Raw genomic sequence first — 28,000 nt, forward strand, 5'->3', positions numbered from 1 at the left:
AATAATAATGAGTGTAGCAAATAAAATAAAAGAACTATAACTAACAAAAGTGATTTGATTGCATCTAACAAGAACTTAGTTAGATATACTTATGAAAAATATATCGGAAGCATTAATTGATAAATTAGGTGACCCGTCGCCCAACACGATTTAATTAATTTTCTTTCAAGAGTGGATGAGATCTTCCAAGAATTAGAGGCACAAGAATGTCATACTCAAAAAAGATACGTACTTGTGTGTACCAGGTACACATCGTTTTGATTTTTGAGGAACATTAGGTCACCATATACTGCCACATGTTCAACTAAACTCATAGCTCACAGTTTTTCAAATGTTTGACAATATCAGGGAGAATTTTAAAGAAACACCATAAAAATATTACACAAAACCTAAATTTGATGAGTATTTGAGGATGTTCAACGGTAAACGGCGACAAATTTTGGAGTGGTGTACGATATTTAGTGTCCCTATCGCATGATGTAATAGAAAATATACAAATCTTAAATCAGAAGGAATGATGCAATGGTTTGTGTCTGACCTAATCTGTGTAAGAGGGTATAGTGTGAATGTTGTGTGTAAATTGGGATAAAATGGGTTGATTGATGCATGATGGCATGAGCAAGGGCACTAAAAGCTATTAGCTTTGGTTGGTTGTCAGACAAACCGTTAGAAGGAAAGCGTGTGAAGCAAAAGATGAAGGTGATTCGTAGACTTTTTCAAGATAAAAAGAGAGGGAGAAACCAAATTGAGATTTGATAGCTGAACAACAAATCATGACATTGCATTATACAAAGTTGGTAGAGTTTGTTACTGACTCGTCACATTCTTAAGAAAGGCAAAAATAAGAACTACACCACATGTCCTTAGCGATAACGTACCTACGTCTAAATTTTTATAAGGCTTAAGTATAATTTGTGGGTTCCTTTTCATGGTTAGTTATAAATGGGTACCAAATTTCTTGATTAACGTACACCGCATTTCGAGAATTTAAAAAAGTTTACAAACTCATCATGTTGCTTAATTTTTTGGTAAAATGCATGTTACCCTTATGAAGGTATGATAGCTAGCTAGGTTTCAGTGATAGTCTTTAGTCACAGGGTCAACATAAGAGGTGGTGTGTCGCTATAATGGCGTAGAAGCTTTTGTTTTTGCATTTTGGGCTTTCATAGTGATAGTCCTGACAAGTCCATTAGTCTTTGGAATTTGTGGACCTGGGAGAGGTCGAAAGTCACTATAATGGCTTACAACGTTTTGGTCTGTACAAGCACCATCTTTACGCAGTTATTCGGTACCACATAAAAGTTGCAAACTTAGTTAAAATTTTATAATTCATATTAATATGTAAATATAATATCTATTTTAATTAATTCGATTAAATATATTAAGTAATCAATTAAATATTTTTAAAAAATCATATGATTAAGTGTGTTTTTAAAATATATACATATATAAATAGACAAAATAAATAATAATTATAATAATGAGTTGTCCTGCTAACTCATAGACTCGTGCTTTCGCATCACTATGATGGATCAAGTTAAAATGGGATGAATTTCAATATACAAACTATTAACATCTTTACTCATGTTAATGTGGCAATCTGAAGCTAGTAAAGAGTTCAACACCAAATCGATCAAACATTTGGGTAACATTCTTTAGCTTTTATGTTAATTTGCATGAGGAAATTTCACAATGATGGATCTTCTCATATGAACAGAACCATTCTCTGGTGTTGATGAGTTGTATTTTCTCCATGTTGCAGGATAAAACCATGAATATACCTAGCAACAATGCCAGCAATCAATATTTCCTTCTGTATGAAGGTTTCAGTGAATACAAGGTTATGCCATCAATAATTTACATCGTGTCTGTTGCTAATGTATTTAGCAATCTTTGAACACGCCAAATTAGTGCTATAAAACTGATTTCCTTTTTTGTCTGTCTTTATGTTATGATTTAGTGTGTGTTTTTTACTGAGTGAATTTTGAAGTTGGAATTATAGAGGGTGGTTTTTTTCTTTCTTGCTGCCAATACAGGTTCCACCTTATTTAACTGTCAGTTCCCTTTGATGGGTGTGTTGCTTGTTCTAGCTGTTAGAGAGGCTTTAAATTCAAGATGTGATTCGTATTGTTCACATATGTTGAGTGTTTATTTCTCCCACAATAGATAGGTTATATAAATTAGTTTAAGCGTAGAGAGGCATTGTCTTGGAAGATGCTGTGATAATATAGGATATGACAGTATAAGGCTTGCAGTAATAATAGGAGTAAACTTGGAAGAATTGACGGTGAAAGCTTACGTTGTAATTTGTAAATCTTCAGGAAGCCTAGGCTATTAATTTATTCATAACAATTACTGTAGTTTGTAATCCAAGAATTATATAAGGTTCAATATTTGAGCACTGGGGATGCAAATTGGGCAATTTGCCCTGCATGTAAACTCATCTATACTACTTTTTGTTTAATAACATGTTTGATTTTCCTTCATATCATATACTTTTTGTTTAGCATTATGGCGTCTACTTAAAATGGGATAAAAAAAACAAAGAAGACAGCAGTTACGTTTATAATGCATTTATGGGAGAAAATAGAAGCTGGGAGAATCCTGCAGAAGAAACAATGATGCTCTTGAGAGAGCACATTTCAACTATTACGTGCCTTGGAAGGAAACAGAATTACACACAACTTGGGGCAGAGGTAAGCCACCTTATTGTAGCATGTAGTATGTACAAACTCGAGTATTCAAACGGGCAAATTAATATAAGAATGAAAGAATTGTAGAACATTTAATATTGAAGGCAAAAAATATCACTGCAAAATTTGTCCTATATTATAGAATCATCCCCAGGACTGGCTGTGACTGATCTCTCTGGTCTAATCTCTTCCAGCTGCTGTAGCACTTGATGAACTTCTGGTCGTGCTGATGGAGAAGGATCAACACAGTGCAAAGCGAGCTTCAATGTGTTCAGCAACTCATCGCCAACTGTTGAAGAGTCTCTCATTAAGTCCGCGTCAAAAACCTCATTTGTCCACTCCTCTTTGACAATGGAGGCAACCCACTGAGGTAAATCTAATCCATTCATAGACACCCCAGGTGACTTCCTCGTTAGGAGTTCTAACAAGATAACACCAAGGCTATAGATATCAGTTTTGGAGTTGGCTTTCTTGAGCTTGGAGAGCTCGGGCGCGCGGTATCCCAATGCTCCAGCAGTAGCTATCACGTTGGAATTAGCAGCAGTTGTCATCAGCCTAGAAAGACCAAAATCTGCAATTTTAGCATTTGTATTCTCATCGAGCAGTACATTACTGGATGTGAGGTTTCCGTGTATAATATTCTCCTGGGAATGGAGGTACAACAAGCCACGAGCCATGTCCTGTGCTATTTTCATCCTTGTTTGCCAATCAATGGATGTTTCAGTTCCACTACCTGCATAAAGATGAAAAAGAAAATACTTGACTTATAGTAGGCTATATTAATAAAACAAATGACTTAGGAGTTATCTGTGTTATTCTACGATCAGAAATAAGTTTCATTTTAGTAATCCGCAATTTTGCTAATAGAAGTTTGAATTAAAGGATTATGCACAATAGCAAGATGAATAGTGAATGCTTAAAGAACTAAATAATTTTTCCCCTATTTGCAATATCAAACTTACCGTGTAGGAAAGAAGCAACACTTCCTCTGGGCATGTAATCAAAAACCAGAAGCTTCTCCCCTTTGGGTCCCAAGTAATAGGCCCTCAGAGCCAAAACATTGGGGTGTCTAATTTTTCCCAGAACACTGACTTCTGATTCAAATTCTCTCTGACCTTTAGCGATCTTTTCCCTCAATCTCTTCACTGCAACTTGACTCCCATCCTCCAATATAGCCTTATACACAGTTCCATAGGTGCTCTTTCCCATTATCTCAGCTGTTGCACACAAGAGATCATCAGCTGTAAAAGCTATTGGTCCATCAAAATGCACTAGTTTCCCTCCAGCCTCCCCACCTGCTTCAACATCACCAGCAGCAACAGGAGGGATTCCTTTTTCTGCCCTCGTAGCTCCAGTTCTCCCTACACCTCTGCCATTCTCCGTCTTTGATGTTGATCTCTTTCTGATCAAACAGAACAGAAGGATACAACAAAGCATGATCAGGACTATGAGAAGAACTCCTGCTACTATGAGAATAATGTCTTTGGTACTTAGCTTCCTATGCTGGTGGTGTTTTGACATTTCATGAGGTGGTGCAATGACTCCTTCTGATGGAGCTTGTGAAGGACATGGTGTTGAGGGGCTGTATCCACATAGTTGAATATTTCCCACAAATGAGCTTGAGTTGAACTTCCTGGCAAGTTGAGGGGGAACAGAACCTGAGAGGCTATTATAAGAAACATTGAAGAGATCAAGACTACGTTGACTGTTAAAGGAGACTGGAATTTCTCCACTGAGATTATTCAGTGACAAATCAAGCTGCTTAAGAGTGGAAATGTTTGCAATACTAGAAGGAATATGCCCACTAAATTGGTTTCTACTCAAAATTAGAACAGAAAGATTGTGCAAACTTCCTAAAGTTCCAGGGATTTGATTTTCTAGGAGGTTGTTCTCAACATTCAGCAGTGTAAGCGAGGATAAATTAGAGAGGGTAGCAGGCAAGCTCCCATTCAAGGCATTATTAGAAATGTCTAGTGTCTTGAGTCTAGAAAGAGATCCTATTTCATTCGGTATAGCTCCACTAAACCTATTATTACTAAGGGAAATTTCATTGAGTTCTCTTAAGCCACCCAAAGAAGAAGGAACGTTTCCAGTGAAAAAGTTATGATCTAGGAGCAAATTTCGAAGCCTAAAGAACTCGTCATTCTTAGAACTCCCACCCCAAGAGTTAGGAAGGGGACCAGATAGATTATTATGTTGAAGAGAAAGGAATGCGAGGGAAAGTGAGTGAGTTAAGCTAGCTGGTAAAGGACCAGAGAAGGAGTTAAAACTCAAGTTGAGCCAATAAAGTTTGGTGGAATTGGCAAGACTATAAGGGATTGCTCCTGTGAGCAAGTTGTTGCCGAGGTCAAGAGACTGAAGCAAAGGGCAGTAACCTAAAGAAGAAGGGATTGAACCTGTAAGCCTATTGTTGAATAACTGAACCCCTCTAAGGTTAGGAAGAAGTCCAAAAGTGGAAGGGATTGAACCACCAATTTGATTATCATGAAGACTGAGCTTTCGAAGACCTTGAAGCTGCCCAATTTTATCAGTGATACGCCCTCTCAGTCCCTTCCACGGAAGCTGGATTACAATAACCTCTCCCTTAGCACACTTGATACCAACCCAACCTCCGGAACAAGCTCCATAGCCACTATCATTCCAGCTCCGCAAGAAGCCTTCGGGATCAACCAACTCTTGCTTGAACGCTTGAAGTGCTAAGAAGTTTGATGCCGTCACAACCACGCCATCCCAACCCTCATCTTCGCACAAAACCGATTTCAAACAGGTGGAGAGAACAAGAGTCCAGACCCAGAAGAGAAACAAAAAAGAACACGGGCTGTTGTGCGCCTTGGACGGAGTCTTCTTCCATCTTTCTTTCTTCTTGTCAGAAACATGGTCTGCATTTCCTACTTCATGTTGAGAAAACTGACAAGAGGTAGTAACGTTGGTTTTCTCGGCTACCATAACTAAAAGAAATGATTTTGAATCAGTGGAACAGAAAGAGGGAGTGTGTGTTGGAAGTGATGTGGAGATAGACAAGAACAGTTGAAGAATGGTTTTTGTAGTGAGGAGAGAGAGAGAGAGAGAGGGAAGGAGAAGGATCACGTGATGACATAAAGAAGTGTAGGTGCGCGCGGGGGTTGAGAGCGTAACAGAGAGAAAGAGTGAATGCAGAGTTGTCTTTGTTTGCGAGAAACAGTGAGCAACGGCTAGTTTTCTTGTAAGTTGAAACTATTGACGAGCATTAGTATTAGTAAAGTGGTGCGATAATATGTTGGAAGGGTTAAGTTAAAATGATGGCGCGCTATTCTTTTATTGCAGAAGCCGCGCCCCTCCACCCCCAACGGCTCCTTCCTCATCCTCTTCTGCTTCCACTCCCCACACATAAAATATTCGGTAATTCAGAACAAAACCTGCTCTTAATTCTGAAGTATTTATATCTCATCTATATTTACATTTTTTTATTAATATGCTCACACTTTTTCTTGTGCGACAAATTTTAGATACTAGTAAAGACTATATTAAAAAATCATTAACCCTTATTACATATCATACCAAGATTAGTAAAAATTAAAGAAATTTTAGACGAATCACTAGATGAAAACAACAAGACGTTTTAAAATAGATATTAATTTATTGTAAAATATAAAAGAATTATATTTTCTTATTCGGAAGACTAAAATTGAATGTAGTGAATATTTCTCCCCATATCTTGCTTTCATTTGGACACACTGTTTCTAATGATTTTATATAATTTGTAGAGGCTTGCCTGACATGAACATGGGGTGGTGGCATCTTCAAGTTTGAGTGAAATGTGTCACGTGGTGAAGAGGGAGAGGGAGTAACTGGGGAAGAGAAAGTATCAGAAAAAAAGGAAACATAAAGAGTGAAGAAAATTGATATCATGGATGGCTGTCCCAATACTCAGAAGTGTGGTCTTCATCATCATGTTCATAGTACTTATAGGTCCACAATGTTAATTCCAACGACCTTAATATCCATCTCTTTTAGTTTTTGACACTTTCTTCATGTCGTTTTTCGTAGGAAAGAACTATTATATTCCCTTTTAAGGTGTCAGAAGTGTAGGCCTCAGACCGTTATTAAAACTCGTCTTCTCACATTTTTTTTTTTAAATTATTTTAGCACATATAATGCCTCTGTTATAATCAATCTAGTATGGAGATACCATATAATACCAAATCATATTCTATGTTCTAATTTAGAATAATAATGCGTGTGTGTCTTATTTTATATAGTACGTGGTTGAAGATCTTTAGATTTTATTAATTATAATATTAAGATGATCGGTTAATTAAATATAAATAGGATACCATATATCCCATACCTGTTACCAAATATTTTGTAACCAGTACACTTTAATATAAATATTAAAAACTAAGGATTGTATTTCTAAATGATTAAATTTAATATGACACTTGCATAATGGACACTCACTGGAGCTGAGTGTCACTTATATGTACTTATTTGTCTATAAAAAACGTATTGGGTAACTTAGAAAAAAATATTATAGATTATTACATATAAACTGATCATTTGACCTATGGATCAATTCGCTTATAATTAAGACCTATTAAGATGAGAATCTATAATTAATAAAATACTTTTATAAATATTATTTTAATCATGTTTCACTTTTGTATTAATATAATTTTAGCTAAAATCTCTTATCTATAACACTAATTTGAGGAGAAATTTTTGTAAGTATTCCACCAATGAAAAGGGATTCGGAACACGAATATCAATTAATAAAAATTCGTGAAGTAAAAAAAAATTGCAAGAATAATTTTGATTCAATAAGTACATATTATGATTATAACGTATAACTTTTTTTTATGCATAGTAGCAATAATATTAGTAAGTACTGGTATTTCAAGTCGATATTTTTGAATGTATATTATTTTTATTACAACTAAGTACCGGCAGAAAATAACTTGATTTTACAAAAGAAAACACTGTATGTATCAACTAAAAACTTGAAAAACTGGAAAATTCTAAAAGACAGTTATCGTTTTTTTATAGTACAACAAATTTAGATGGAAACAACTTACGAAGTGGATTTGGGGATTTAGAACATCAGAAAAATATAATTTGTAAAAGACTTTTTAATATATTGACCTACCTTTCTTTACATTTTTTTATCATTTGTTTGATTATTCTGTGCACAAAATTTTTATAATTATATAAATAAAATTTAAGATAAAAGCAAAATACAATCATTTAATAAAATTAAAATAGAAAGTGACATACTAAATTAATGTAATATGTTTAGTTTTTACATTTATGTTGGCAAACAACTGAAATTTTTTTTCTTTCTTTTGTATTTTGAACCATAATTAGACATACAACATCAATTTTATAAAACCATGTTGGCATGTCTATTTCGTATATAAACTGATTTGTGATTTAAAAATTTTACCACTATGTATAAAAAATAATAAATAACTAATATAAAAAATAATTTTCCTGGTAATAAATTTGGTGTCATCTTATAATAGATGTTTTCCATCTTTTAAATTTCGTAATTTATTTTTCTTATCATAATTATTTTATCTATATTCTTTTTTATTGTAAATGAAGTGTGCTAACAAAATTTCTCCATAAATTAGTGGTCATTTCAACAATCACCTTTCATTTTAAAGTTTTTCAACTTTTGGTATAATAAATTTAAAAACTGTTTTAAGAATTTAATGTTTTTAAAAATATTTTTTACAAGGACAGTTTCTAGTAAAGAAATGTTAGTGTCATATTATTTAATATACTTTTAAATACTAAATTTCACTAAGTTTTTAACTTATTCTTTATATTCAGTTTATAATTTTTAATAATTTAGTTTGGTAATTTAAACTTTTACCTTTTTATCATAGAACGAGTAAAAATAATCTTAAAGAAATCTTATATTATGTATACGCAGACGAGTGAGAGTTGTTAATCAATTTTCTATATCAAAAATATTGTTTAACAAAGTACAGTAATATAACTAGGTTCTTTGATTATTGCTTTAAGTTAGAATGTATGTATGTATTTGGTTACATGATAAATTACGTTGAAAACAATTTTCCTTGGAAACAAGTACAGGAAAGGTGGTTTCGAAACTGTTCGGAAAGTTTTTTCAGTTAGATAACTCCGAATTCTTTTCTATGTACCTCTCCCTTTCTGCCTTTTACTCTCTGACAAACCATCTCCTGAAAAAAATGGGTTTTCATCGGAAAATCACGAACGTCGAGACTGGCGTGCACCACTGACTTCAAAGACTCTGCACACAGCTGCTTCAGCCGCACCACCAATGCACACCAGCAGCAGCCTCACTTTGAAGAAGAAGAATAAGGTGGGAAAAAAGTAAGGTTAAATGAAATATTTATCAAGGTTATTATTGGAATTTAACTTTAATGATGGTGCAAGAAGAAAGTTTAGGGGTACAGGAAGTAATTCCCATTTTGTTTTACGGACTGTGTAGGCCACTTGTACTCGTCGTTGGCTCACATGGGCCGTAGATTTTGCATGTCATGGCGATCCTTTTCTCCTTCAATAATATTTAGGTTTAATAGCCAATTTAGTCCTCACTTTGGTTCAAAAATCTCAATTTAGTCCCTCGTTATAAAAGTGTTTTGAATTAGTCCTAACTTTTAAAATAGTGGGTCAGATTGGTCCTTTCTGTTAAATATAAGTTAACAAAATTAATGGATGATGATGTGACACAACTTAAAGCTAACGAGGGACCAATCTAACACATCAGCTTTAAGCTGTGTCACATCATCATCGATTAATTTCGTTAACTTATATTTAACAAAAGGGACGAATCTGACCCACTATTTTAAAAGTTAGGACTAATGTAAAACACTTTTATAACGAGGGACTAAATTGAGATTTTTCAACCAAAGTGGGGACTAAATTGGCTATTAAACCTAATATTTAAATGGATGTGAATTAAACGAATATCAACATCTGTGGATGGACATGGACCTCCGTTGAAGGACCAATATCAACATCCGTGGACAGATATGGACCTTCGTTGAAGGACAAACGGATGTCACTAGATGTCGATCTCCGTCCACGGATGTTGACATCCGTCCAACCGTAGTATTGCAATATTTTGTTTGGATGTTGACATCCGTCATCCGTTTATTTGTCATTTCATAAACACACTTTGGATGACTAGGAAATATTTTGTTGGGTGCTAGAGATATGGGTTTAAGGAACAGTGCTGGTCCACAGAAGCATCAAGCAGTAATGACAAGTGTGGATCAAGTAGTTTTCTATAGGTGCCGCATTGATGCATATCACGATACTCTCTATGCTTATTCCAACTGTCAATTCTACAGAGAATGTAACATCAATGGCACAGTTGATTTCATCTTTGGCAATTTTGCAGTTGTGATCCAAAACTGTAATATTAGGCCAAAGTTACCAATGGCAGCGCGATCTTCCTCAGATGGCAACGCGGTAGTCGGGAAAACAAATGATGCTCCACTTGAAACTGCAGGTCACCGTGAAACCAGTCCATCCAAGCAGAACAACTGACATCAAGAGTATCATTCACTCTGCTCTCACACCATGGACCCTCCTGCAACCTACATTTCCTCCTCCGAACTCCGCAAACACAACTTGCGCAACGACGCGTGGATCTCAATCCATGGCAAAATCTACAACGTCTCCTCCTGGCTTCACCGCCATCCCGACGACGCCCTCCCGCTTCTCACCGTTGCCGGCACAAACGCCACTAACGCCTTCCTCGCCTTCCACCCGCCCTCCACCGTCGCCGCCCTCCTCCCCGCATTCTCCACTGGCCTCCTCCTCTCTGACTATGCCGTCTCTGTCGCCTCCTCCGACTCCGGAAGCTCCACTCCAAGCTCTCCGAACTCAACCTCTTCGAACGCAAGGGCCACACCACCCTCATCTTGCTCTCCCTCATCCTCACCCTCCTCCCTCTCTGCGTCTGCGGCGTCGTCTTCTCCGTCATTCACTGCCATTTGACCCCATCCACAGTCCTCCTAAATCGCAATTTGGTGGCAAAGATCAACTATATATGATGAATAGTGATTTTGTTTACACTGATATACATACAACTTATTCATAATATTATTATTTCGATAATGATACTTTAATAATATTTTAACATTATCTACGTATCATTTTGTGATTGGTTCAAAATTGCTCCACAATCAATAATAATAATCCTAAACACCAATATGAATCAATTACAAAATAACACGTAGATGGTTTTAAAATGTTGTCATTATTTTTACAACTTATTCATAATATTGTTATTTATGTATAATTATCTAGTCGATAGTTTATTTACTCTTTTATTATATTTAGAATCTACTTTGATTATTCTTAATATATGTTCTAAGAACGAAAACTTTCAATAAGACCCTTTAAACTTTTTTTAGTAAATAATTTTTATTTTTCAAAGATTAAATTTTAGGATATATATATATATATATATATATATATATATATATATATATAATATCACTTGCCTTTAAACAATTTGTCTTTCTAAAGAGTTGAGTCATTGACATATTCACCTTGAGGCAAAGGTTCATTCAAGATCTCTTCAATTTCACCATCTTCACTAATTTCTCTAATTTCATCATCTGCATATGTTGAATCATCATCTCTAAAAAAAACCCTCCAGGCCAATTACCAATTCTTTCGGATGTCATTATGCTTGTGAAAATTAGATAAAATTAGATAAGACAAAAATTATAAAATAAAAACTCATTATAAAATCATTTTTTGTAAGAAATTGTTTAACAACAAGTATTTCTGATTTTTTCCAGGTCAATTACCAATTCCTTTATGCTTGTGAAAATTGGATAAAATTAGATAAGACAAAAATTATAAGATCAAAACTCATTATAAAATCATTTTTTTGTAAGATTGTTTAACGGCAAGTGTTTCTGATTTTTTCAATTGGGGCTACAGCAGGATGTTTCTGATTTTTTCAATTGGGACTACAGTAGGGATGACTTATGAATTGCTTGAGTTTAAAGAATAATAATTTCTTTATTCTTATTTTTCAACTTGAATGCATAATGAAAGGGTGTATCTCTTTCAAATTTTTCATTTTATTCTACCTTAATTTGATTGTATGTTAATTAACAAAAACGGGTTAGTCCTTTGGACAATAACACAAATGTTCTCTCTATTGAGAAATCAAGTGAGTTTAAGTTCCACATTAGATAAAAATGAGAAAGTAAAGTAGTATATAAAGATGAAAGACCTATCAACATATTGCTTTAAGGTTTTGGGTAGAGAGTAATATCAATCCTTTATGTGGCTGGACTCAAATCTCATTGTGGCTGGACTCAAATCTCATTGGAAATGATTACTTGTAGTTGTGAAAGAAACTCACCCTTGAGGAAAAGATTGTTGGGGACCCATTTGAAATGTAATTATTAAAATGTTTTCATATTTTTAAATCTCCGTGAGTTATAAATATTAATGGTTGTGATTCAAATACTTAAAACTAATTTATTTTATGAAATTACTTTCCATTTCTCAAATGTATTAATATTTCAAAATATAAAAAGGAAATAGAAAGTTTAATCTGTTGAAAAATAATGGCGATGCAAATCCAACACATCTACCTAAATAACTATGTTTATTCTGTGTGAGGTCAAGGATGGTAGGTGTGAGTTATGGCCACGAGGTCAATGAAACAGACACAGTTATCATGAGAGAAGGACAAGGACATAGTTGTGAAATGGGTTAAGGTTGTCACGAGAGAAGGTGGAGGTGTGTACACTACAAATAACCCAAATGGGAAGACTAATATCATCACGCTTTTAATCACTACAACAAAGGTCAAATTTCATTTTGCTAGAAATGAACGGTCTTCACTTTGGCTTTCTAAAAGCCAAACTCATAAGAAAAATTCAATGGTATAGCAGCTACTTATATGCCCACGGCTTCCCCAAATGAGGAAAGAAGAGGAAAATGGCTTCAAGATAACACCACAATAGCATGGGCAAAAGAAAGTTAATTAAATCAGGAACTCTGGTTTTTATGCCAAGGTTTATGTACGCTTAACTAAATTTATAGTTTATCCAGAAATGAGATTAACCGTTAATTAATTGGAAAGATTTGTTTCAAATGACAACAAACTTTAACTGGAAACAGTTTTTGTTCAACTGTTTTAGATGTACCTTGAAAGAATTCCTAAAGAGGAAGAAGACATGCAGTTTAATATCTCCAAAACATTTTAATGTTTTTTTTTTACTTCTTTCTAAAGAAATTTCAAACCTTTCAAATTATTTGTTATTTATGTGTAAAAACAGTTGCTATAATTCAGCAATACAACTTTCTTTCTTACATAGGAGCTAGTAAAACCAGTAGAAATGTGACCCGTAGAAGGGTAAAACACCGTTGGAGTATCTGCAAATATTTAGTAATATATCATAGTATTAGTTGCTGAACATTAAAAAAGAAAAATGTGAAAAGTGCAATGCGTACATACTTTAGTTACTGAAAATATGTAAATTATTCTAGCTTAAAATTAAAAGAAGTCGGATGAGATAGGTGATAGTATTAACGTATATTTAAAAACTAAATTTAGTATTAATTAATTATGTGAGATTTAATTTGTTTTATGTAATCTTCAAATTTACTCAATACTCGTTAAATTAATAAAATTTGATTAGGACGAATATACAAATCCAAGTTTGCAAGTTCTGCCAATTCCGTGAATTATTGATTTACTCTAAAATATCCAGATAATAGAGATAACTTTTAAAAGTTCACCGGTTTAGTGTGTAAACTTGAGTACTAATTCATTAAATCTTGAACATAATTTTATTTTTAATGTTTTAATCTTAAGTTTATCGAGTGACATATCTTTAAGGTCAATTATCATACATTCAAAGTATTGTCTGTTTTCGAGATTAAAATTTCGATTTTACTCTTAAAATATGTATCGAAGTGTAGAAAGACTATTTAAATTGTCTTAAACCTCGATTCTTAAGTAACATGAAAATATTGAGTGTGGTAGAAATATATGTCCTAGTCGAGATATAAGGGAAATGATTGATTATCTTTATTGGAAGGCTTAAGGGACTAAATGTTCCATTATCGATCTCATGGTGGATCATGATATTTCAATCCTAACTTCATCAAATGACATTAAAGTCCATGACCATACATGTTTTGAAATCTTATTTGTGAGGGTTTTATATTCTTAAAAAGTGTCGCCAAGGTTGGAAGGAGTATTTAAATTATTTTATATCACATTCTCTAAATAATATGAAATTAACTTGATAAAAATATAAAAATTTATCATGTATCTCTTGTTATATTATTTAAGTTATAGTTTGTTTAATGATAAAGAAAGATGAGAAAAGTGGTAGATTGAACTCTTTCACATATAATTAATCAAAATTATAATTAATATCAAATTAAAAGCGTGCCTACACTATTGGATGTTAGATGTATATGTACACGTGACTATAATTAAACCTTTCACGTAACACAAATTAAACTCTCACATTGCATCTTAGATGAACTTATATTGAACCTGTCTCTTATTCTTATCGAGATCCCAAATCCTGCACGAAGAAAATTTGAGACCGGGATAATATGGACAGAAATTTCTTTGAAAGAGACTACCACAAATTACTTTTAAACGTTAACAACTAAATATTCGGTGGCGTAAACATTAGACTAACTCGCTATGCGACTCATTGCTTTATAATTCAGATTTGTATTTTTCAATGCTAACAAATTACCTTTTTTTTTTCGAAAGAAGCTTTCTTCTTCTTCTTTGGACTTCTGGACATTTTTCTCTTTCTTCTTTTAATTAGTATGTTATTCTCCATAAGAGAAGGGTTTTCGTACAAAGAGACGTGATTGGTGTAATATTACTGATATTTTAAAAGAGTACCAAAATCTACACTTTTTTTAAAGATAATTAACGAAACGAGATAAGACTTAAATCTTCAAATCAATCAAATGTCTGGCTATCACAATTTTAGTAATTTCAGATTTTTCTCTTTACGTGCATGTAATTATCTTTTCCTAATCAACGACAATCTGAATTCATATTTTTCTTAAGCACAAATGTCGTCACTCTCAATGCCATCAAACATGTGAAAATAAGGTAAAATATGACCCAATGATGAAGTTACCAGCTAGCTCTAACAATAACAAACATTTTGTCATACACGAATCTTCATCTGTAACAGACTACCTTATTCATGAAGCGTTACCCTACTACCATTTTTGTATGTACGTAGATATTGGATATCCATGATTCAGTGGTCCTTTTACAAATAAAAAGATGACGGTGACAAATACCTATGAAGCAACGGGTGCTGTAGTGCTATAGTGTTAACTATTTGCTAAATTGAAGACCTAGATAAGAATTATACTATAATTTGATTAAGAGCAATCCAGCCTATATAAATATATAATAAACTCAAGTCTTTTTATCGGGTATATATATTAGTTGTTTTCATAATTGAAAATTAAATAAATTTAAATTATTTTCATATATAAGTTGTTATTGTTTTTATAAGTTATTAAAGTATTACAATAAATTGAAAATAAGTTATGATACATCGCAAACTATTTTTATAAGTTCTCTTAAACAAATGTTTATACCATAAAATAAGTTCAAATAAACTATAAATATAAATTCCTCCAATATTACAAACTTTCATGGTTAAAAGTATATTTGACATTCTTTATATGTAAGTATATATATATATATATATATATATATATATATATATATATATATATATATATATATATATATTCATATATACTTTTTTCAAAAGTATAAAAATTATGTAGGGAAGACGTACAATATTATCTATAACGTACAGTGTTTGACATTTGATAGTGATCTAAATAGTTTCTAGCTTGTTGAATTACCCGTGGAGTTAATCTTACTTTTTTCCATGGAGCTAATTATTAATGATGGTAGCAATCATGATCCTTTCTTTTTCATATTGTTCTTCCTTCACTACAGTATTTGCATTGTCCACAATCATGGAAGAGTCTACAAATACGTGAAGCCTTCACATGCATGCACCCGAATTAGAAAGAGAGAGAGGTACAAGTTGCTTCATCCATGGCCTACAGTTTTCCTGATGTGTTTTGCTGGATTCAGAAGCTTCCACCAATCTCAGAATGGGAAACAAATCCACTTTCACTAAACATACGTTCTTCAACCTCTTGCCAACCATGTCTCAGTCTTATCGTAACCAAAAACCATGATTCCTCAAAATTCTGCTTTGTCATTATAGCAGACTGCAACACTCCTATCCATCTTTGGACCTCAAAACCTTTCAAGCACGCAAGCTCCAAAACAAAAAAGTTAATAGATGAAGAAACCATTTCCAGTCTCTTTGTCAATATCAACCAGGCCATCCTTCTTTATGGCTCCAACAAGAACACTTCCTTCCTCAGGTTTCCAGAACTGGACTCCACTCCCAACCTTTCAGACGTTTTCAATCTTTCTTTCTTCACTCTCTTGTTCCTAGTTTGTATATACGAAACTCCTGCTGCAGATTTTCGTTCTGGGTGTATTAGTAACCTGAAAGATCACCTGACAGGTTTTCAGTCAAGAAAAGCATCAATCACGCTGATGAAACTCTTAGGCTCTAACGTAGAAGAGTTGTGGATGCGCTCTGTGAACCTTGCAGTTACTAACTGGGTCGGGGAACAAGAACCACATCACAACCCCTTCAGAACACCTTGTCCATTATTTTCGTATTCCCTTTCGGCAATTGGGTTGTGGAAAGTGCAGCTGTATTGCCCCCTCGTAGTCATGGATGTTGAGAACTCAAAAAGTAATCCAGCAAGTGAGAGACTTCAATTCTCTCTCAAACATCACCATGTGGAAGCTGTTTTTCAATTCAATCACAAAGTCTCGATAAAAAAAGAGTGGGTTGAAATCATGGTGGACATTGACAACATAAGGTATGCTAAACTCATCAACAGATAATACACTTATAGTTAACAATTAGCCATTTATTAGCTTATGCTTATGTTGTTATTGAAAATTTAGAAAATAACAAAAGTCACTTTTTTTTCTTTTTTTTCCATTTTACAGTTCATTTTAATAATAAAATATTATGTACTAACTAATAATGTCAAACCATGGTTATTTTCTTTCTAAGATCATCAAAAGTAAAACGTTTATTTTAGGAATCTCATTCGTCTTTTACTAATGATATTTTGCCAATCAAAATCATTTTGGAAATGCAATTTATTTTTTAATTAAAATTATTGATTACGGTATTTTCTCTCCAATAAAAATATATTATCATTCATTTTTATTATTAAAAAACGATTTCAATTTTATATAATTATTTCTATCGTCGGATCAATAAGTCTTTTTAATGCAATAAAAAAATATGGCAAGCTTTTATAAAAGTATATAATTGTATTGAAAAATATTAAATATTTATGTGTGGACAAATTATAAGTGTCTTTCACGTGGTATAATTATTTACAGTATCAACATTATTTAAAATATGTATAAAGAAAATTTTCCTTTTTGTTTATACATAAAAACAAGATGTGTTTTGATATCCACATTCGTTTTTCAAATTTATTTTTAAATATTAGTTTTAAATCAAAATATTTTTATTATCAATTTTATTATTTTTAAAATTTACCGTATTTTAATTTGACATGTTTTAAAATTTAATTAATTTTTAATTATAAAATCATATAAAAAAATAAATAAAAAATATTTATGATAAAATTATAAAATTATTCATATTTAATTTCATAATTATACTAATAATAATAATTCTATTATTTTTATTATCATAAAAAATTCAATAGTATATAAAATTGAAATATATAATATATTGTTTTCTTTTTTTTCTTTTTAATAAATTCAATAGATTTATTAGATTGATGATAGGGTGCTATTGTTTTTTCTTTAAAAAAAATATGTGGATTAAAAAAATTCAAGTTGCAACCACATCAACTATAAAATAGAACCGTCACTATTTATTCCAATAGATTAAAAATTGTTAAATTGCACTTTATCACCTTTTTATATAGCATTTACAAATTTATTATTTAAGGTTTTTCTTACATGTTTTATTATTTCATATACTTTAGTTTGTCAAATTTGTAACAAATTGGTAGCATATTTTGAAAATACAACATTGTTTTAACCTTATAACATGAACAAAGAAAACCTTAGACAACAAATTTTAAAATAATAATAGTTAAATACTAAAATGTGTAATTAAAAATGATTTTTTTTATTAAGATGACTAAATGTCAATTCGACCTATTTTGATCTTATCTATTGTAACAAAATATGTTAAAAATATGGTTGTCTTATTAAAAGATGGACCAATAAATTAATGGATTATTTTTTTTCGTATATATATATATTTATATTTATATATATATATATATATATATATATATATATATTAATATTAAAAACATATTTAATTATATAATTTTGTTGATTAATTAATATTTTAATTAGATAAATTAAAGTAATTAATATGTTTAGATATTAAATTATTCAATTATAATTTATAATTAAAATTTAACTAAACTACAATACTAGTATGTACTAACATTTTTCTAAATAATGTAATAAAAAATAATATTTTAAATTACTTTTAATTTAATTTTGAACTTAAAAAAAGCGAGTTATTAAATTGAAAATACTAATTGAATTTAGTGAAGGAGATCCACTCTGTTGTCTTTAATTTTAATATAAAATAATAAATTTTTTTAAAAGAGATGTAGAAAAAAAATGTTTATTTACAATTATGGTAATGTATTAAAAAGAAAAGACTATTTTTGATTATCTTTAAAAGTTTTCAAGAGTTGAAAATAATGATATATTTTTTTCAGGTGTGATGTTATAAAATTGGTGAATGAATCTCTAATGAAAGAAAGAGGGGCTGATGCAGCTGAAAAACATTTTCCGTCGAGAATATCCTTACAACTAACACCTATTGTCCAAGACCAAGTGTTGAGCCTATCGGTCGGGAAATCCTCGGAGAACCCACAGAAAGAATTCGAAGTTGACAAAAGTATAGAAGCTTCTTTCGAGCCATCGGTTCCTGTGGGACTCAAGGTGTCTGCTGGAGAGTCGACAACAGTGAGTTTGAAGCCTTGGAAATTTGAAGAATCTGTTTATGGGTACAGTGCAAATTTGAATTGGTTTCTGCATGATAGTATGGACGGGAAAGAAGTTTTCTCATCAAAGCCTTCAAAGTTTGCTATGATTAATCCTAAGTCGTGGTTCAAAAATCGATACTCAAGTGCTATGCGACCTTTCACCAGGCAAGGAGGAATTGTTTTCGCAGGCGACGAATATGGAGAAAAAGTGTGGTGGAAAGTGGACAAAGGAGCCATTGGAAAAACAATAGAATGGGAGATAAGGGGTTGGATATGGTTAACTTATTGGCCCAACAAACGCATAACCTTCTACAACGAAACTAGGAGGTTGGAGTTTCGAGAAATAGTAACTGTTGATGTTGCTTAGCCTCACGTCTAAGACCAAATTATTATAAAAATAATAACACACGTACTTTTCACTAATATTGTAATGTGAGTCATTTATTAAATTATACCTCATACAAATCGTGAAAAAATGAATACAATAAAATTAACGATGACAACTATATGGATCACAACAAAAACATCTAAAAAATATTGTTTGTCAATTAATAATGCCAATTTCTACTCATCTAAAACGTTATGTTCTTTACTATTGTGGTGTATTGACTAAAAGAAAAAAATATATGAAACATATTCAAACTTTAATAAAATAGCTTTTAATTTCATTCAAATTTTATATATTTTTACTCATTGATCATTTTGAAGATTTGGAACAAACATATAAAATAATTTAAAAGAGAATTGAATCCTTAATTCTCTATTTCATTTAAAATATTGCGTGCGAATAAGTGTGACATGATAAGGAGTTCCTTGTGGGGATGATAGGCTAACGTAGTTTTCTTTGAAAACATCCTTGCAAAGCACTGTCCAAGAGCGAGTGTATACTCTTTTGTGAAAGTATATTTTATTAAATAGGTTTATTTAAGGTCATACAAAAATCATGACAGATAAGTCTAATAAAATTAAAAAAAAAGTGTTAAAATTTTAAATTATATATAATATAGCATTCAACTTCTTTTTTTAATTGTTTAATTAGATCATTCAATTAAAAATATGATTAAGCTATCAAATTGTAATATTTTTATAAGTAGATTCCTGAATTATTTAATGAGAACTTAAAATCGTCAGGAAAAAATATAAAGATCCAATTAAATTTTCTATTATTTAATTAAAAAATATAAAAAAATTAAAGACCCAATTATATAGCTATGAATTTAAAGACTTAATTAGAAAAGTTTAAACAAGGTATAGAATTTATGTAATAAACCTTTTTAAAGGAGCTTGTCCAAGACACCAACTACCATGCCACGATGGGAGAGTCCACGTAAGGGACGAGAGAGGCACAAGTCACACCCCGGTGCACATTAGCGAGGAAACTTTCCTAGATTGGAACGGAGAGGGTGATTAGAGGGGCGGAAATCTCAAAGAGACAGAGTGCAACTAATTTATCCACCTCTTTCCTTGTTGGCTTAACTTCACTCAACCTCGCTATTCTCTATAAGTTTCTCTCCTCCATCATTTTTCCCTCCCATTATTCCATTTTCCTGTTCTTTCATCGCTCTCGAACTCTCTCTACCATGGAATCATCCGCTGCCATTCGATCTTTTAACTGTATCTCTCTCTCTCTCTCTCTCTCTCTCTCTCTCTCAATCTGCATCTGCATTTTTGTTATGAACGTGTCTTTCCGAATGCGATCTCTGCTTTTGTGTTTACGATTTTTCTGTTTTATGTTCTTTAATTTATGCGACGTGTGACGGAAATGGGAAAAGATTCACATACGCAGTTTGATTTTGGAAAACGAATTCTATACATCTGGATTAGGTTTATGATTTTCGAGCTAGAAAGAAAAGTAACTGCGAAGGAGCTCGCTAGATTTGTCATTGTGTTGTAAACATTGGACGGTTTTCGTTTAAGGCACTTTTCGCATTTCTTGCTTTCTTTAAATATCGTTTCTTATGTGAAATGTTATTTTCGTTTTGAATTAAATGCTGAACATAGGGTGGAGTTTTTGCTACTGTGATTTATTTATTCAATTTTATTCAAAGAAAGGTTATGCCGTAGATACTTTCCTTTTAAGATTTGCAGGAACCTTTGAAACGTTTCATAACTAGTTGTATTAGCTTGCGCGACTTGTTCCTCGTTGCTGTTATATGTGAAGCTTAATTTAACCTTAGAATGAACTTGACAATTAGGTAGCAGCGATAGAGTTGTTTTATGCTATTGATTAGTATCGTTTGTTTACAAGAATCACGACACGATCATGACGTTTTTCATTAAGTTAGATGAATGCCACTGATTAGGTGATTAGTATTATTTTTTGCTATTGATTTGTATAATTTTTCATCTTTCTACAAATAACCAAAGGATGGTCTACAATCACCTTAGAGCATGTAATTGTCCATCTATCGGGTCCTATAGGAGAACACAAGATGAGTAGTGACTGTGTGTTTTTTCTTTTTGGATAACTTTAGTGGCGTCCATATGTTGGATCCTATTTACTCTCAGAAATCTTCGTGTTTTGTTGCTTATTTTATTCTTTCGTTGATCTATTTCTGTTAAATAGAACAGTGAGTTCCGTTTTTCCCATGTCTCTTTGAAATAGGCTTAATTACTTTTGGAAAGGGTCTCAATGCCTTCTTAAATGGTCGAATTTCAATATACAATACTATTTAAGCAGTTCAATGTTTTTAATATGATTTTACTACAGTCAGATGCTTAATCATGACACTTGGATTTCAGATCCCATGGGCACTATGTCCCATATGCGACCTTCCCGTGATAAACAAGTTGTAGTTCCCATCCACAATGTCCGATGGAACTCTAAAAGTAGACTTTTCATCCAGCATTTGGCTTATGATCGGAAGCACATTAATTCCCACGTGAAGGGGAACAACACACTAGTTTCATGTGCAAAAACAGCTGAACCTATCAACACATCCAAGTCTGGTGATGGTGGGTTATATTGATCGTGAAATGAATTACGTCCTTATTCTTTGTTTTTGTTGACTTTTGTTTGAATGAGAAAAGTCTGATACTATTATTTGGTCTTAGTGTAATTATCTTCTTAGTTATATATTTTAAGTGTTTTTTTTTTAAAACCCCACATCGATTAGAGATATGGCAAAATCATAATATATAGATAATTACAAATCTCATCTTATTAAATTGTGAGATTGAATTAGACTTAAATTTCACTTTTTAAAAATGGTATCAAAGTCATTCAAGAGCCTTTTGTAGCCAAGTTTGTTGGGTCTATTATGTTACCCACTTTTGGGTTTCCCCTAGTCTATTACGTAGCCAAGTTATATTACATAGGTAAGTGCAAATCTTGCCTCATAAGTCAATTTTGTAAAGTTAAGTTAGAATTAACTTATATTTACTTTCTTAAGACTATTATTGAGATTTTAAATACAATAATCAATTGCAAAAATTTTGGGCTGGAATTTCATATGTTTGTGTCATCTAAGATAATCTCCTGGAACTCTTCTATACTTAAAGAAAACAGAGAAGAGAGAAAAGAAAACTCTTACAAGTTACAAACAAAAGATGTGATTTTTATTTCTTTATTTTTAAGGTAAAAATGTAATGTTATTTACACAATAATAGTAGGAAATGTTCTACTTCTGTTGCTCAGTATTAGTGGTATTTGAGAAAGTGTGATCGAGGGTTATATATATATATATATATATATATATATATATATATATATATATATATATATATATATATATATATAATATAACTGTGTTATAGTTGGCTATTAGAATAGCTTCTCTTCAACCATTTTTTTTATTTATATTCAAGTTCTTTGACCTCTCAATTATTTAAGATTTTGCAGCTTCTTCAGATAGTACTCCACAAGGCTCGTTGGAGAAAAAGCCTTTGCAAGCTGCTACTTTTCCTAATGGATTTGAGGTCTATAGCTATTCTGTCCTTATTTACCAGCAAAGCATATTTTTATTGGTGAAAAATGATAATTTGGTGGGAATTAGCTCTAGTATGCCAGCGTTTATCCAAGACTGCATAATTGCATTATTAATTTCCTTGCTTGAATGTGAATCTGATAAAATCACTCGTTATGTCGTGTTTGCTTATGATCAGGCTTTGGTATTAGAGGTGTGTGATGAGACTGAAATCGCTGAACTGAAAGTAAAGGTGATCTTCCGTCTTGTTTACCCTTTTGTAAAATTGGAAGTGCTATATTTTAAATTTAGCAGCAAGGATGAGAAAGAAAACTTCCGTGAATGTTATATGGTTTGTTTATTCGCAATTCACACACTCAAATCAGTCGCTGGATGGGTATGTCTGTAGCTCTGTCATATACTGTGAGTTGAAACTTCTGTCTAAGAATGCTCTTAATTTACTCAAGATATCACGCTTATAGAAAATGAGGTAATGGTATTAATGTTTTTTTTAATCAAAATTGTAGCATGTTGTAATTTCAACTTGAGATTGTGGTGCCTTGGTGCCTAATGTCCTATCTCGTTATAATTCTTTTTTTGCAGTTCAAATTTGATTAAAAATTTGTATCATCTCAGCTCTGTTTTTATACAACGTTGTCTGTTATAGCTGTGTGGTTCATCAAAAGAAGCATGCTTTTAGCTGGATGACCTTGTACACGACCTTAGTTGACTATTATTGTTATAGGTTGGAGATTTTGAAATGCATATTAAGCGAAACATTGGAGCAACAAAGGTTCCTTTGTCTAACATTTCACCAACAACTCCTCCGCCTATTCCATCTAAACCAATGGATGAATCAGCACCTGGTACCCTGCCACCATCACCTCCAAAATCATCTCCAGAAAAGAAAAATACATTTATAGATTCTTTCAGGGAGAAATCACCAAGAATGGCAGCATTGGAGGCTTCTGGTACCACCACTTATGTCTTAGTGCCATCTCCCACGGTATATGATTCATCAATAATTTATGTTTAACTTCTGCCTTCACTAGTTATATTTGGCTTGAGCTATGTAGAGTTTGCTATCACTGATCTTTCTTTCTCCTTAGGTTGGCTTCTTCCGAAGAGGTAGAACAGTGAAAGGCAAGAGACAACCTCCTATCTGTAAAGAGGTGCGTCGTGCTTGTCAATACTCATCAATTTGTTATGAACTAGATCACATAATTCACATGATACTGCGTCGAGCTTTCTCATCGTAAAGTCCACCATTGAATTTTGGTACATGTGTTTGTTGGTCAATAAGATTTGCTGGGGTGAAACTGGTTGTTTCTGCTTTAGGGGCCCAGCTTCAGTGAGCTGCCCCACGTAATACTGCAGACATAATAGTTGGAGTCTATGTATCAGCCTGCTTGCTTGTCAGCCTAGTCTCCCTATGTGACCTTGTTAACATGCATATGTTGGCTTTCGGAATACGTGTAAAGTCTTTTACTAAAAACACTTAGAAAGAGAAACAAAAAAAAACTGATTATAATCAACAGTGATAGTCTCAGAGCCAAATAAATATTCTTTGGTACTCACTTATTGTTATTAGTATACTTTGTTTGGTACAGTTACTTCATCAAGTTGCTTGGGAACTTCACTTTAATTGGCCTGACTATGATGATTGTCAATTTATTTATTTCCTTTTTGAATTTTAGGGTGATTTAGTCAAAGAAGGGCAAATCATCGGTTATTTGGATCAGTTTGGCACTGGACTTCCGGTTAAGGTGATCTCTCAGTTTTTGTAATTGTGGTTCCTTGATATTTACTGCTTCTAACTGGTTTTTATTTTTGAAATCTTGCAGACTGATGTGGCTGGACAAGTGTTGAAGCTACTTGTTGATGATGGAGGTATAACGATGTCTATGACCCTATTATAAAAAAATGCATAGATTTATTGATATGTCATTAATGCAATACAGGGCTTTTGAGGAAAGAAAGAGAGCTACGCTATTTATCCAAAATTGAATAGTTAAAGGAATAGTGTACTTCAGTAATAAAATATGGTGAACAAGATTTGGCAATCATAATAATTTTGAAGTCTACTAGTTCCGATTTCAAGTATTTTGAAACTTAGTTGCAAGGAAGAAACAAATTACTGTCAAATGACAAGCATTGCATGTTTTTTTCTTTTTTGGGAAAGGGGTGGTGGTGGCAGGTGGCAGGTCGCGGAGATACTTGTGAGTCCATTGTATTCAAGACATGTTTTAAGAGTGAATTTAACCAATTTGGACAGTTAGGGTATGTTTGGATAAACTTCTCCATGAGAACTTATGGAAGAGAAAAATAGGAAGGAAAGTTGAAATTAGCTTTTGGATAAATTAAACTTAGTTGATGCATAGGTTCATTTTTTTTTATTAATTTGTGCATATTTTATTTTTAGCTTATGGAGAAGATTATTTCATTTTCTATTCTTCTCTTTGTAGAAATGTTTATGGAGAAGTTTGTCCAACTCATATGTAGGGATGAAGATAGGCTAGGCAACTAGTAAGGGGCCTTTGACATGCTTTGTCAAAGACCTAGCCTAAGCTTTTAGGCTTTAAAAGAAACCTACCAGGCTGGCCTGTTTACATAATAATTTTATATATAACACATTGTTTAAATATATAATTATTAATATTAATAACAAGCTCAACAAAAAAAAGTTTTTTTTTTCTTTTAAAAATCATTGGTTCGTATTTACACCTCTACTTTTAAATAATAATAAAATGACTAGTTTATTCAATATAAATATTATAGTTGCTAGCGGAAACATAAATGCAATAGTGCATGTGTGTTTGCATTTTTTTAATTAGTTAAACTTTATTATTTATATTAATTTTAATTTTATATATTATGTTTTATATTTTATGTATAATTAATAATTCTAATGTAAACAAGGTTGACGAAACAATACATATTGTTGATTTGCGTGACAGGAAAAAAAAGCATAATTGTATTGTGTGGAGTAATAGTGTTGTGTACTTCTTATTTAAAGTGGATGAGTAGTTTATCTCCACTGTTTTTCTTTTTCTTTACAGTTGTATAGGTAACAAAATAATAGTTGAGGTTTAAGATATTTAAATTTTAAAATATAATTCATGACAAAATAGAAACATAAATATGTCTCCTAAATGGGGGTATACCGTTATATATAGGTATAGATATGCTACAAGAGAAGAAAGAATAAAATTACAGAAGTTAAAATAAGGTAAAATAAAAGAGACAAATCTATGTGAATCAGGTCCATATAGTTTGACCCTATTATTTGTTTGTAATTTAATATTGGTATAATTTGTAAAATAATTATCATAAAAAATAATAATTTGTCATGAACAATTTTAGGCTTGATGATCTAGTTAGGTTTATTGACTTGTTTAGTCATGTAAAAAGGTCTGGAGGCCAGACCAGACTTCTGAACAGGCTAGTCTAAGACTTATAATGAATAAATAGGCCGAACTTGAACTTAATAATAATAATGATATAGGTCAAGCTCAAGTACAAAAAATGTCTGAACTGATCTGATCTCACCCGTTTCCACCTTTGGTATGATACAATAGTATAATGAATGCCCAATCGCTTTATGACTGCCATGCTTTTATCACACTAAAACATGGCAATGTTAGGCTTGATTTGTTTAGATTGACCGACGAAACCTTGATACTCCAAAAATGAAGAGAAAGTATGTTGTACTATACTTATGCAAAGGATGTCCTCCATATTTTTTATTTCCATATTTATTGACCGGACTTACTGGGAACTTTATCTTTTCCTATATATCGTCGAATCTACTGTAAATAGTACTGGGTAATCACAGAGAGCCAATAGAGTTGGACAAATGTTTCTGTTTCTAGCATATTCCAGGGAAAATATTATATTCTGATATGATTATTCGAAACATACTTAACTATGTTGTTTTTGTTATGATCATATATACAATTAGTGCAAAAAAATAAATGGCTGTTAACAAATATTATGAGTGTATATATGTCTCTGTTGTGTGTCTTTGTCTTAATGTATCCAAGCTGCATTGTATCTTGAATTTTAGGAATTTCCTGTGTACGCCGAATGTGGGTCGTATTGAGTATCTAGGCTTATTAGAGTTTAAAAACAATTTTTTGCTTTCAGTTATTGTTTTCTCTAATAATTGAAAAGATATCTTAAAACAGAAATAAAGTGAAAAATCATGTGACACTCTTATAATTATTAGTGATTGGAAGAAATGAAAATAGAAAATGTTTTGTCAAGCTATCAGAATCTAGGATCCAAACTATGGAAATCTCGAATCTTGTATAATTTTTCTATCAGTCCCAGGGATGTTCCTGATAGTTTACTTTAATTCATTGTCATTTACAATGTATAGCTAGTTGTGCTGTTAGTTTTGTATGTTGTCTAGTTAGTGTTGACTACTGAGCGAATGGAAAAACGTTGTTTAGCTCTGGACGGTCTTCATTTCTCCTATGTATGGCTTTTTGTGATTTATTGATGGCCTAGTCCGTTGTTTTGCAATATTTAGAGATAATTGTCAATGCACAACCCAATTATCTTTGCTACTTACACTCATCCATAGCTGTGATGAATTTCTTAACGTTTTTATTTGTGATTTACAGAGCCTGTTGGTTACGGAGACCCCCTTATTGCTGTCTTGCCATCTTTTCATGACATCAAGTGAGCTGGCCTTTTCCTGTTGTTCGGATCAATCATGAGGCATTTTTTTTTTTAATTAGGGAGCTATTCGCATATTGGCAAAAGTTTTTAATAGGTGACAAATAATTGAAAATTCATACTTTGTATACCAATTGCTTAAATTGTACTAGAATGAAGCTATTCGAGACGACCTTCCTTATGTATCTTATTTGTTGGAGTTTGATCGCTAGCTACTTTTTGTTTAGTTTCTCCCGGAAACTTTTTTTGAAATTCTGGACCAGAAATAGAAATACCGTAGTGCGATATATAGAAATGTTGCACTCACAGCAAAATTCTGACCAAACAGTGACCGAATCTCGTTTTCTGAGATTGGTTATGTTGAGATTATTGATCAAGGTAATGGTTAGCATCCAAGGCCTAACAATAACATTCTTCCTATATACCAACACTCAATGTGAGATTGTTTGTGTATTGGACTTGATCGATTTTATTTACCCTCGAATCATCTTATTTTATATTAAAACTTCTTTAATTAAATTTAATCTATATTCTGATTGGTTCAGCTTTTACAAAAGGTGGTAATAAATCATGAAATAAAACAATAGGCTACATATTAACTCG

At 32.2% G+C, this 28,000-nt stretch overlaps 3 protein-coding genes and 1 long non-coding RNA gene across 6 annotated transcripts; 3 read left to right on the top strand and 1 right to left on the bottom strand.

Annotated features, from left to right (window-relative positions):
- Positions 1-1,500: 1,500 nt before the first annotated feature.
- On the top strand, positions 1,501-6,809 carry LOC148198181 (uncharacterized). Of its 2 annotated transcripts, XR_015779733.1 has the most exons (5): positions 1,501-1,645; positions 1,763-2,696; positions 2,888-3,063; positions 3,141-3,349; positions 6,437-6,809. It is a non-coding gene; the product is annotated as an uncharacterized LOC148198181 (long non-coding RNA). The 2 variants fall into 2 exon arrangements; XR_015779734.1 differs by lacking the exon at positions 3,141-3,349 and having other exon boundaries at positions 1,503-1,645.
- LOC124823332 (putative leucine-rich repeat receptor-like protein kinase IMK3) lies at positions 2,739-6,065 on the bottom strand. Its single transcript, XM_047295523.2, has 2 exons — positions 3,656-6,065; positions 2,739-3,426 (listed from the first exon to the last, which is right to left on the bottom strand). Exons 1-2 carry the CDS (start codon positions 5,637-5,639, stop codon positions 2,825-2,827), a joined length of 2,586 nt encoding a protein of 861 aa, XP_047151479.2. The 5' UTR covers positions 5,640-6,065; the 3' UTR covers positions 2,739-2,824.
- Positions 6,810-15,533: 8,724 nt separating the features above from the next.
- On the top strand, positions 15,534-19,232 carry LOC124823316 (uncharacterized). The gene is made up of 2 exons (XM_047295506.2): positions 15,534-16,622; positions 18,540-19,232. The coding sequence occupies exons 1-2, from the start codon at positions 15,772-15,774 to the stop codon at positions 19,174-19,176; spliced, it is 1,488 nt and encodes a 495-aa protein (XP_047151462.1). The 5' UTR covers positions 15,534-15,771; the 3' UTR covers positions 19,177-19,232.
- An 898-nt stretch (positions 19,233-20,130) lies between these two features.
- On the top strand, positions 20,131-27,608 carry LOC124823331 (biotin/lipoyl attachment domain-containing protein). Of its 2 annotated transcripts, none has more exons than XM_047295521.2 (9): positions 20,131-20,423; positions 21,552-21,764; positions 22,642-22,727; positions 22,914-22,967; positions 23,460-23,720; positions 23,824-23,886; positions 24,412-24,480; positions 24,559-24,604; positions 27,343-27,608. In XM_047295521.2, exons 1-9 carry the CDS (start codon positions 20,390-20,392, stop codon positions 27,402-27,404), a joined length of 888 nt encoding a protein of 295 aa, XP_047151477.2. In that variant the 5' UTR covers positions 20,131-20,389; the 3' UTR covers positions 27,405-27,608. The 2 variants fall into 2 exon arrangements, with proteins under 2 accessions (XP_047151477.2, XP_047151478.2); XM_047295522.2 differs by having other exon boundaries at positions 20,132-20,423; positions 22,651-22,727.
- Positions 27,609-28,000: the final 392 nt, after the last annotated feature.

The sequence above is a fragment of the Vigna umbellata genome, chromosome 5, assembly GCF_029865625.1.
Source record: "Vigna umbellata cultivar VRB3 chromosome 5, Vumbellata_1.0, whole genome shotgun sequence".
Taxonomy (NCBI): Eukaryota; Viridiplantae; Streptophyta; class Magnoliopsida; order Fabales; family Fabaceae; genus Vigna; species Vigna umbellata.

Coding starts and splice junctions, on each gene's coding strand:
- LOC124823332 (XM_047295523.2), bottom strand. CDS start 5,639: ATGGTAGCCGAGAAAACCAACGTTACTACCTCTTGTCAGTTTTCTCAA. Junction 3,427..3,655: donor TGTTGCTTCTTTCCTACACG/GTAAGTTTGATA, acceptor ATCTTTATGCAG/GTAGTGGAACTGAAACATCC.
- LOC124823316 (XM_047295506.2), top strand. CDS start 15,772: ATGGCCTACAGTTTTCCTGATGTGTTTTGCTGGATTCAGAAGCTTCCA. Junction 16,623..18,539: donor GTGGACATTGACAACATAAG/GTATGCTAAACT, acceptor TATTTTTTTCAG/GTGTGATGTTATAAAATTGG.
- LOC124823331 (XM_047295521.2), top strand. CDS start 20,390: ATGGAATCATCCGCTGCCATTCGATCTTTTAACT. Junction 21,765..22,641: donor CACATCCAAGTCTGGTGATG/GTGGGTTATATT, acceptor CAATTATTTAAG/ATTTTGCAGCTTCTTCAGAT. Junction 23,721..23,823: donor TCTTAGTGCCATCTCCCACG/GTATATGATTCA, acceptor CTTTCTCCTTAG/GTTGGCTTCTTCCGAAGAGG.